The sequence below is a fragment of the Oncorhynchus keta genome, chromosome 14 (genome assembly GCF_023373465.1).
Source record: "Oncorhynchus keta strain PuntledgeMale-10-30-2019 chromosome 14, Oket_V2, whole genome shotgun sequence".
NCBI lineage: Eukaryota > Metazoa > Chordata > Actinopteri > Salmoniformes > Salmonidae > Oncorhynchus > Oncorhynchus keta.
In genome coordinates, this window is record NC_068434.1 from 33041524 (window position 1) to 33053435 (window position 11912).

Consider the following 11912-nt stretch of genomic DNA (forward strand, 5'->3'; position numbering starts at 1 on the left):
AATCAGAAGAGAGCTTGCCAAACCATCCACCCTAGAGACACATCAGTCAATCAAGTATTTTTCTCTGTCCAGCACCATCTGTTAAAGCTTATTCAATCAGTTTTAAAACACTATCTCAACACTAGGAATCACTTACAGGGCAACATATCAAATCAAATTGTATTTGTCACATTAGCTGAATACAAAAGGTGTAGTACCGTGAAATGCTTACTTACAAGCCCTTAACCCTTTTAGAAAAATAAGAGTTAAGAAAAATATTGACTAAATAAACTAATGTCCAAAATAAAAGAGCAACAATAAAATAACAATAACAAGGCTATATACAGGGGGTACCAGTACCGATTCAAGTTAGGTTAGTCGAGGTAATTGAGGTAATATGTATATGTAGGTAGGGGTAAAGTGACTATGCATAGATAATGGATAATAAACAGCGAGTAGCAGCAGCGTACAAAAAGGGGGGTATCAATGCAAATAATCCGGGTAGCCATTTGATTAGCTGTTCTGCAATCTTATGGCTTGGTGGTAGAAGCTGTTAAGAAGCCTTTTATACCTAGACTTGGCGCTCCAGTACCGCTTGCCATGCGGTAGCAGAGAGAACAGTCTATGACTAGGGTGGCTGGAGTCTTTGGCAATTTTTAGGGCCTTCTCTGACACCGTCTGGTATAGAGGTCGTAAATGGCTGGTAGCTTGGCCCCAGTGATGTACTGGGCTGTACACACTACCCTATCTAGCGCCTTGCGGTCGGAGGCCGAGCAGTTGCCATACCAGGCGGTGATGCAACCAATCAGGATGCTCTCGATGGTGCAGCTGTAGAACTTTTGGATAATCTGAAGACCCATGCCAAATCTTTTCAGTTTCCTGAGGGGGAATAAGCGTTGTTGTGCCCTCTTCATGATGGTCTTGGTGTGTTTGGACCATGTTAGTTTGTTGGTGATGTGGACAGCAAGAAACTTGAAACTCTCACCCTGCTCCACTGCAGCCCCATCGATGAGAATGGGGGTGTGCTCGGCCCTCCTTTTCCTGTAGTTCACGATCATCTCCTTTGTCTTGATCACATTGAGGGAGAGGTTGTTGTCCTGGCACCACACTTCCATATCTCTGACCTCCTTCCTATAGGCTGTCTCATTGTTGTTGGTGATCAGGCTTACCACCGCTGTGTCGTCAGAAAACTTAATGATGGTGCTGGAGTAATACTTGACCACGCAGTCATGGGTGAACAGGGAGTACAGGTGGGGACTAAGCACGCACCCCTGAGGGGTCCCCGTGTTGAGGATCAGCGTATCAGAGGTGTTGTTGCCTACCCTTACCACCTGGGGGCGGCCCTTCAGGAAGTCCAGGATCCAGTTGCAGAAGGAGGTGTTTAGTCCCAGGGTTCTTAGCTTAGTGATGAGCTTTGAGGGCACTATGGTCTTTGAGGGGACTATGGTGTTTGAGGGCATTATGGAGTTTTTGTCCTCTATTGTAGCTTGGTCCCATATCTATTTGTGCTCTTGCCAACTCCATTGCTATCATTTTGTTTGGCATGACAATTCCATAATGAGTTGGCAAGAGAGCAGAAACAGACTATTACCTAGGCTACCTTTATTGATATTTTGGTGGACGTATCAAACAATCAAACATTTTGTTTTTCCGAGACAAATCACAGGCAAAAATGTAATATAGAAGGAGAGATTATTTTCCACCAAGGCACTCAGCTCCTCCTTGTAGGCTGTATCGTCGATGTTGGTAATCAGGCCCACCACTGTTGTGTCGTCAGCAAACTTGATGATTGAGTTGGAGCTTAGTGTTGAGCTTAGTGATGAGCTTGGAGGGCACCATGTTGTTGAAGGCTGAGCTGTATTCGAAAGGCATTTTTACATAGGTATTCCTCTCGTCCAGGTGGGATAGGAAGGTGTGCACTGAGATGGCGATTGCATCGTCCATGGATCTGTTAATAGATAGTGAATAAATCACTTTATTACCTAGAGTCTAGACTAATTAAATATAAATGCAGGCTGGGAGGCTCAATGTGATCTTTGGGAGTACATACCTACTGTGTACTGCTGTAACATGTATTCCACAGTGCAGTATTGTAAAATCAGGCACCATGTTTTTCCCTCACGTGGGTTTACTGTTTAGACAGAGAGGTTAGACCGCTGGCTATGGCCTCCTTTATGTTCACTGCTTCATGCAAAACAGAGGAAGTGCTGGGCCACTGGATCCTGCAGGGCACAATGCAAATGTGAGGAGAGAGCGAGGAGGAAAGAGAGAGACATCACTGGTACACAGAGACGGAAAGGCATACAGTTAGCAGGCTTCAGACAGACAGCACAGACAGGTTGCTCATATACACTCAGCGGCCAGTTTATTAGGTACACCCATCTAATTCACAGGTTGGACCCCCCTTTGGCTCTAGAACAGCCTGAATTTTTCGGGCATGGATTCTACAAGGTGTGGCGTTCAAACGTTGCTCAATTGGTATCAAGGGACCTAACGTGTACTCGGAAAACATTCCCCATGCCATTACACCACCGCCACCAGCCTGTACTGTTGACACCAGGCAGGATGGAGTCATGGACTGATGCTGCTTACATCAAATTCTGGCTCTGACATCAGCAACAGGAACCGTGATTCGTCGGACTAGGCAATGTTTTTCCACTCCTCAATTTTCCAGAGTTGGTGATCGTGTGCCCACTGGAGCCGCTTCTTCTTGTTTTTAGCTGATAGGAGTGAAACCCAGCTGCAATAGCCCATCCATGACAATAGCCCATCCAAGACAATAGCCCATCCAAGACAATAGCCCATCCAAGACAATAGCCCATCCATGACAATAGCCCATCCAAGACAATAGCCCATCCAGGACAATAGCCCATCCAAGACAATAGCCCATCCAGGACAATAGCCCATCCAAGACAATAGCCCATCCAAGACAATAGCCCATCCAAGACAATAGCCCATCCGTGACAATAGTCCATCCGTGACAATAGCCCATCCGTGACAATAGCCCATCCGTGACAATAGCCCATCCGTGACAATAGCCCATCCGTGACAATAGCCCATCCAAGACAATAGCCCATCCAAGACAATAGCCCATCCATGACAATAGCACATCCATGACAATAGCCCATCCATGACAATAGCTCATCCATGACAATAGCCCATCCAGGACAATAGCCCATCCAGGACAATAACCCATCCAGGGCAATAGCCCATCCAGGGCAATAGCCCATCCAGGGCAATAGCCCATCCATGACAATAGCCCATCCATGACAATAGCCCATCCATGACAATAGCCCATCCAAGACAATAGCCCATCCATGACAATAGCCCATCCAGGACAATAGCCCATCCATGACAATAGCCCATCCATGACAATAGCCCATCCATGACAATAGCCCATCCATGACAATAGCCCATCCATGACAATAGCCCATCCATGACAATAGCCCATCCATGACAATAGCCCATCCAGGACAATAGCCCATCCAGGACAATAGCCCATCCATGACAATAGCCCATCCAAGACAATAGCCCATCCATGACAATAGCCCATCCAGGACACTAGCCCATCCATGACAATAGCCCATCCATGACAATAGCCCATCCAGGACAATAGCCCATCCATGACAATAGCCCATCCATGACAATAGCCCATCCATGACAAGGAACGACGAGTTCCTTGTCATGTGACGTTGAGCATGCGACCTTGCTCAACGTCGCTTAGGTCACTCGTTTAGCCCATTTTAACATTCAATCGAACAGTAACTTCCTGGATGCCTGCCTGCTCTATATAGCAAGCCCCGGCCACGTGACTCACTGTCTATAGGAGCGAACCATTTTCGTGAACGGGGTTGTGTACTTAATAAACTGGCAACTGAGTGTAGAATTAGCTATATGAAACAGAAGTGTTCCTTTGCTTACAGATTACAGTAATAATTATCCCCTAAATGGTAGCAGGACACAAATTACCACCACCACCATCACTAATATTTTCTCTCTCCCCCTCTGTTGGTCCCTCTCTCAGGTGACGTCTCAGCGGATGCAGGGGGTGTTGTTGCTGGTGTTTGCTAAGTACTACCACCTCCCCTTCCTCCGAGGGGTGCAGACAGAGACCACCCGCACTGGCTTGGGGGGCTACTGGGTGAGACAACTGCCCGTTGAGACCTCATCCAACTGACCAACTGACGGAGAACCATAACCAACTAACAGAACGGACCCATCCTACTGACCAAGTGACATAGAAGCACACCTAAATGACAGAACTGACCCAGCTGATAGAGAACCACAGTCAAACAGCCACACCAATGAAGACTCAACACTCTAGGCCAGAGAGTAAAATGGCATGCCAGCATTACTGAACTGAAGTTCACATTCAGAACTGACCCACCCTTAAAACCTCCACACAGCCAGTTAGTGTAAGGACAGCCAGACAGTGCTAATGATGAAAAATGACCTGCCTCGAGGTTTGCTTCTGTTGGCCTCTTTGTTTCCCTTACTGTTCATCCATTAGTAGGAAGGGTTTAGCAGGAAGGGTTTTGAGGGGCAGGCTGTACCCAAAGCTTGTATGGATATCTGTGCTCCCTCCATACCTCTGATGTCCACAAGGTGGTGCTTTAGTATTTCCAAAGATAATGTTTTTATTGTTCAAAGCCTTAAACACTCCCCAGATAATTTATTTAGATATTTAAACATTAGAAAACATGCTTTATTGAATCTACTCTTTAAGAAGTTAAAATAATCTGTGTACCCTTTAAGGCTAATGAAATCCCATGCAGTTGATCAAAGTGTGCAGGCAGGGGGGGATCTGTCTGCCTGTCTTACTGAGAGATACATAGAGTTCCATGTAGTAATGCACTGTGAAGTCTCTATTGTCTTCCCTGTATGAACTCAGATAAGCATCAGCACATTCTGCAGGTCTCCCTTTGCTGTGTCATCTCTTGTTTTTTAGTAGGTCAGAGCTGTAGAGGGAGAGCAGCAGGAGGAACCACACAGCTCCATCCTGCCTTCATTCACACAGATCGCTGCACGTGAAATATTGATCATGCCATTCACTAGTCATAAATGTATCCGCAAACTTCCTGCCCTCATATGTTTACGCACCGGTGGTCATATTTCATAGGCTCGGCTACTATTCATACTATTTATTCTCTCGGTTTGCAAATTGAATGTTTTATCCCATCATACTAATCCTGCCATTCTTCTGCTCCTGTCCCCAATCTTCAACCTTATTCTGTTTCTCTCCTTTTCTCTCACTCTACCCCTTCCTTTATTCTCTCTCTCCCTCTCCTTTCTCCATTCTTGTTGTAGGGTAATAAAGGGGGTGTGAGTGCACGCATGTCTGTGTTCGGTCACACCATCTGTTTCCTGAACTGCCACCTGCCGGCCCACATGGAGAACTCTGAGCAGCGTATGGAGGACTTTGAGAGCATCCTGCAGCAGCAGCAGTTTGAAGGCCAGGCTGCCACAGGGGTGCTGGACCACGAGTTAGTCACTCTACATATGGATGCGCACACCCACCCACTTAAGTTTCCATCCAGGCACTTGCACAATTAAACAAACACATAAGAAAGCATGCTCAGAGCGGTCCACCTCCCTTTTATCCAGAAAAGATATAGAGGCTATAGTTACGGTTACACTAAAATAAGTACCTCATTTTGCCATCGATATACCTAAAAAAATATATTTTGTTTGATCTAGAGGACATACCTTATCATTAAAAAGGCGTCTTTGTAGTTCCGCTCTGTCCTCAATCCATTCCATACTTTTCTCCTCCTCTACAGTGTGGTGTTCTGGTTTGGAGATCTGAATTTCCGCATTGATGAACTGGAGATTCCGGCAGTGAAAACAGCCATTGATAACAATAAACTCACCATGCTGTGGGAGAAAGACCAGGTGAGATGCCTGTTCAAGATAAAGGCCCATGACACGGTCTTTAACGGAGCTTGTAATGCATAGACGATGCCACTAGAGGGCATACAGAGACCAAAATAACAGAGACACTTCATTTTAACATTATTAATTGTTATCCCCAATTCTACAGCTGAACATGGCCAAAGACAGCGAGACGGTGCTGGTGGGCTTTCTGGAAGGACCTCTCAAATTCCCCCCTACTTACAAGTTTGACGTGGGGACAGATACATATGATACAAGGTTTGTGATGACATGGGGGGGTCCACCTTGCAGCTCTTTGACTTAAAAATGTAATGAGATGAGTGTTCTGATCATCACAGTTCTTACCCTCCCTACTCTCTCTCTCTTTCTCTCTCTCTCTCTCAGTGGGAAGAAGCGTAAGCCTGCGTGGACAGACAGGATCCTGTGGCGTCTGAGGTCCACAGCTCCCTTTGGGCAGGCCCCTAATGCTGGGAAGAGAGGCTCTGTGTCAGGACTGAGCAGTGGGACCAAGGTCACCCAGCACTTCTACCGCAGTCACATGGAGTACATGGTCAGCGACCACAAGCCTGTCTCTTCCATCTTCACCCTCCAGGTGAGACACAGCCCCTCTCCCTCTCTTTCCCCCCATGTCCCAGTTGTCACCTGAGCTGTGACATGCACATAACTTTACCCGAAACCTGTAATAAACTGGGATAACCATGGTAGTGACAGATACAGATACAGACAGTATGTTGATGCTGTGTTATCGCAGAGAGATGTTGATGTTGTGTTCTATTGATTGTATACCATGATGATATTGATGTTCAGAATGCTGTGTGTAGTTCCCCTATAAGGTGGACATGCCACTGGTGACAATCATGGTGGAGGATGAGTGGAACAGCATTGCAGACGCCACGTGCACATTCAAAGCTGCACCTAATTTCGCACGCAGCTCCTGGGACTGGATTGGGTTGTACAAGGTACTCACTCTTCCTCTTAACCTTCTAGTGCTGATTTCAATGTTTAACGAAGTTTGAAGTATTCCAGATAATGTTTAGCTAAGGCATTAAGTTTTTTCAAATCAGCAATTGGTGTTGCCTTTGCCTTCCCAGGTGGGATTTAAACACCATAAGGACTATGTAGGCTATGTGTGGGCCAAGCAGGAGGAGGCAGATTACCATAGAGTAGAACACGAGGTAAGGGCGACTTTTAATATAAAATATGTGTATTATATATATACAGTTGAAGTCTGAAGTTTACATACACTTAGGTTGGAGTCATTAAAACGTGTTTTTCAACCACTCCACAAATTTCTTGTTAACAAACTATAGTTTTGGCAAGTCGGTTTGTGCATGACACAAGTAATTATCCAACAGTTGTTTACAGACAGATTATTTCACTTAGAATTCACTGTATCACAATTCCAGTGGTTCAGAAGTTTACATACACTAAGTTGACTGTGCCTTTAAACAGCTTAGAAAAGTCTGGTTCATCCTTGGGAGCAATTTCCAATCGCCTGAAGCCTGAAGGTACCACCTTCATATGTACAAACAATGGTACGCAAGTACAAACACCATGGGACCATGCAGCAGTCATACAGCTCAGGAAGGAGACGTGTTCTGTTTCCTAGAGATGGACGTACTTTGGTGCGAAAAGTGAAAATCAATTCCAGAACAACAGCAAAGGACCTTGTGAAGATGCTGGAGGAAACCGATACAAAAGTATCTAGATCCACAGTTAAACAAGTCTTATATCGACATAACCTGAAAGGCCGCTCAGCAAGGAAGAAGCCACTGCTCCAAAACAGCCATAAAAAAGCCAGACTACAGTTTGCAACTGCACATGGGGACAAAGATTGTACTTTTTGGAGAAATGTCCTCTGGTCTGTTGAAAAAAAAAAAATAGAACTGTTTGTCCATAATGACCATCGTTATGTTTGGATAAAAATGGGGGAGACTTGCAAGCAAAAGAACACCATCTCAACCTTTTTTAATTTTACCTTTATTTTACTAGGCAAGTCAGTTAAGAACAAGTTCTTATTTTCAATGACGGCCTAGGAACAGTGGGTTAACTGCCTGTTCAGGGGCAGAACGACAGATTTGTACCTTGTCAGCTCGGGGATTTGAACTTGCTTGGTCGCAAATGGGTCTTCCAAATGGACAATGACCCCAAGCATACTTCCAAAGTTGTGGCAAAATGACTTAAGGACAACAAAGTCAAGGTATTGGAGTGGCCATCACAAAGCCCTGACCTCAATTCCATAGATAATGTGTAGGCAGAACTGAAAAGCGTGTGCGAGCAAGGAGGCCTACAAACCTGACTCAGTTACACCAGCTCTGTCAGGAGGAATGGGCCAAAATTCACCCCACTTATTGTGGGAAGCTTGTGGAAGGCTACCCGAAACGTTTGACACAAGTTAAATAATTTAAAGGCAATGCTACCAAATACTAATTGAGTGTATGTAAACTTCTGACCCACTGGGAATGTGATGAAAGAAATAAAAGCTGAAAGAAATAATTCTCTCTACTATTATTCTGACATTTCACATTCTTAAAATAAAGTGGTGATCCTAACTGACTTATGACAGGGAATTTTTACAAGGATTAATTGTCAGTAATTGTGAAACTGAGTTTAAATGTATTTGGCTAAGGTGTATGTTAACTTCCGACTTCAAATATATATTATGAAACACATAAATGAACTGGAGAACCTTGTCTAAGTATCTTTGTTTGTTTTGACTCTTCTCTTCTCTCTCCCTGTCTTCCTGTCTTTACCTCTACAGGTGACCTTTACTGAGGAAGAATTGCCCAAGGGCTCAGGAGACTTTATTTTGTGTTACTATAGCAACAACACGAGCACCCTCGTGGGTGTGACAGAGCCTTTTCAGGTACCTACAATGCTCTGGTTTTAGGGTAAATATATCAAATGTTGAGGTATAATGGGAGTACTGGACTATGATGGGATTGGTAATTTAACTCTCCTTTGGTTCTTCCACACCCTTTCCTCCCCCTTGTCCTCCTCTTCTTAATTTGGATCTACACTCTTTTCCTATGCTACTCCACTATGCTCAAATTTTCTTGATCGTCTCTTCTTTCTCTCTCTTCCTCCTCCACCTCCTTTCCATCTTCTCTCCTCTGCAGATCCAGCTGCCCACCTCCAGCCCCGCTGGTAGCCCCTCTGATGACAGTTCTGACTTCACCTCTGAGGACGACAGCACAGTGGACGGTATGAAGACCAAGTCCCGCAGTCCCAGCCCCCGGAAAAAGAAGCACAGAACACGGCACAGCCAAAGCCGCAGTCCCAGCCACAGCCGTAGCCGCAGTGGCAGCCCTGCTCTGCCCGAAATGAAGGGCCTCAAGCTGCAGCCTGGCTTGGCCCACAACACCACTGATGGCTCTGCCTCTGGCAATGCCCCAGAGGGTACGGATCGGGAGAAGGTCTCAGCTGAGGCTGGAAATACAAGGTTGTGATGGAGCCCCTGTTATCCTGCTCTCCCATTACCAACTATGTGTGGTTTCTTTATACATGATGCACTGTACTGTATTGTATGTTTCCTTTATTGAAAATGTACATTTGCGGATGCCATTTGTTTCAGAACTGGGTTTAGGCTTCTGGTGCAGGAAGACTACTTTGTCTTGTGTGATTTTTCTCTCACTCTTCCCTCTCAGGCATAGAACATACAGGGAGCTTTTGGCTGATTTCAATAGGTCCTTACATGGCAAATCATTCCCAAATCCCAGGCAGAGGGAAATTGCTACCAAATGCATTTGGGGTCCATATCGGCAGTTGTTTCACAGATATTTTGAAGCAGCATAATATTTCCCCCTCTATATCAGCCCTGGTGGCTTAGTCAGCTGATCAGCATGTGTGTGAGCATGAGGAAGTGCTGTCTCCCGATGAGGCAAACGATTAGTTTGACTCCCAAAGGGAACATTCCTCGCAAATAGGAATAATCCCTATTTGCTTTAGCAGGTCCTGTCCTACATTTCAATACAGCATTGTGTCTACTGCTACATACATTCTCTAAGGGACCAGGTTACCATGGACAAAACCATTTGTCACAGTATGTGCAACCCCTTGTGAGTTGTGAGCGCATCTCTGAGCGGCAGGTCTTTGTAAAACTATCCTGAGGCCTGGCTGCATGGGTCACTTAAATGCCATGGTGAAAAAACAAGGTAAAAAATGGTAATGTTCACCTTCAGGTTACTGATGTTCCCAGTTGTCCTCTTTCCTTCCCTCCCCTCTCTATATCTCTCTTCTTATGTCCCCTCTCTCTCTTTTTCTCTTTGGGTGAAGGTGATTAGCAGACACTGTTATGTCACTAGTAGTAATGTGTTGAATTGTTAGCGTGTGACCTCCAATGAGCCATCCTAAACACTTTGTACCTATGAGCTGTTAGCTTAGGACAGTGTGTGCTGTTGTACTGTAACCTCATTGTGTGTGTGTTCATGTAAGTATGCCACTGTATGAGTGTGTCTTATGAAAGTTTGGGTTTGCAGAAGTGAGTGTGTATTTCTGTGTGATTGATAGTGATGTGTGTATGTGCTTGCATGGTTTTCTGAACTGTACATTCCGGTACTGTGATTTTGTGCTGTTAAAAGTGCTGTTTTTGACTCCTCTTTGTAAGATACTTAGCTGTTGAGAAGTGTTAGGAAAAACATGTGATGATGACAGTGTAAACACAACATTATATGGTAGATATAGCTACAGTTTGCTTGCAGAACAACAAGAAATACTTGTATTTATTTTATTCAATTCAATTATTTTCATCCTATTTAAAATATACAAAATACAATGTAGAGAGTTTGAAGCTCATCCAAGGTAAAGGATCAGTGCTGCATATGTGCAAGTGAACTTGGCTTTTGTCGTCGTTGTTGTTGTTATGTATTGATTATGTGTATCAATCAATATAACTGAATTGATCCAAAGTACGGTTATAGAAAAGGTGATAAGGAAAGACTAGATCTGAAAATCAAGTTGAATTGTCCTTTGTTGTTTTAGTCTTTGGCAACGTCTCGCTCCCATACTATACGTGCAATGAAAAATATGGGAATAGTAACTAAGAAATGTTATTGAAAGCTTCTAATATGTTTTTAAAAAATGAGAGTAGGTTATGTATGTCAATGACAAATATCAAATAGAGAACAGATGACAATCAATGCCCAAAAAGATTATTATACTTAAACATTATGCATTTATTTTCTTATTTTGTGTCAAAAGAGCCTGAATTCTGCTGGCCAGTGTGGGTGAAAAAGGGTTTAAAGTTAAAGTTCTATTCAATTTAATAGGCTATATTGTGTATACATATTGGTTTTATATTTATTTTACTTTTATATTTATTCATGCACACAACAGTTTTATGTGGAGGCAAAAATAAACAACCTCTTTTCACGTGGTTTATCTGTGATTTCAGATCAAACGTAGGTTTTGTGCATTGTATTGGCTCTGCAAGCTTGTATGTGATTGGGATCCGAGGAGACTGTCTTAAAACATCTGGGCAACATTACAGCAACATTGTCAGAGGCATGAATTGGCTAGTTGTTGAATGTTGATGTTGGAGGGTGGTGTGTGGACTCGTCCGCTGGGGTCAGGGCACAGAGGGAACCCCTCTGCTTTCCAGCTCAACACCTCTGTCACACACACACACGCTGTTCAGAGATCAAATAAAACTCCTCGTCAAGCTGTACAGCTGGTCTGCTCTCTGAGTCTTTCTTGTTTTCAGTCAGCCAGATCAATAACATTGACCACTCTGATAAGGAACTCATTATATTCCACTACTTTGATGTTGTTTTAGTGTATTGTATGTGCTCTCTTATAAAACATAAAATGCTCTGACACCTTATTGTATTGGGGGTGTTTGGTTGCAGGGGAGAAGACCCCTAGAAATCTTACAAAGGAAGAATACGTTATGAGGCACGTTCAGTGTTGGTTGCTATTGAAAAACAACCGGGTCAGGTCTACGACAGTCATTGTAAAAAGCATTAGTATCCAACATAGTATCCTAAACCTAAAGACCCACAACTCTGCTCGCATTGTAGTCTGTATAAAGTAGGTCGTTAATT

General features: G+C 44.0%; 1 protein-coding gene across 2 annotated transcripts in view; it reads left to right on the top strand.

The window, feature by feature from the left end:
• Positions 1-11536, top strand: part of LOC118393247 (phosphatidylinositol 4,5-bisphosphate 5-phosphatase A) — a 38090-nt gene extending 26554 nt beyond the window's left edge. For both annotated transcript variants that reach the window (XM_035785741.2, XM_035785742.2), the window contains exons 5-13: positions 4004-4120; positions 5287-5462; positions 5760-5871; positions 6020-6129; positions 6256-6463; positions 6693-6830; positions 6963-7046; positions 8633-8737; positions 8991-11536. In XM_035785741.2, coding sequence (XP_035641634.1) covers positions 4004-4120; positions 5287-5462; positions 5760-5871; positions 6020-6129; positions 6256-6463; positions 6693-6830; positions 6963-7046; positions 8633-8737; positions 8991-9320 — 1380 coding nt within the window. In that variant the 3' untranslated portion in view covers positions 9321-11536. The remainder of the gene's footprint in view (positions 1-4003; positions 4121-5286; positions 5463-5759; positions 5872-6019; positions 6130-6255; positions 6464-6692; positions 6831-6962; positions 7047-8632; positions 8738-8990) is intronic.
• Positions 11537-11912: the final 376 nt, after the last annotated feature.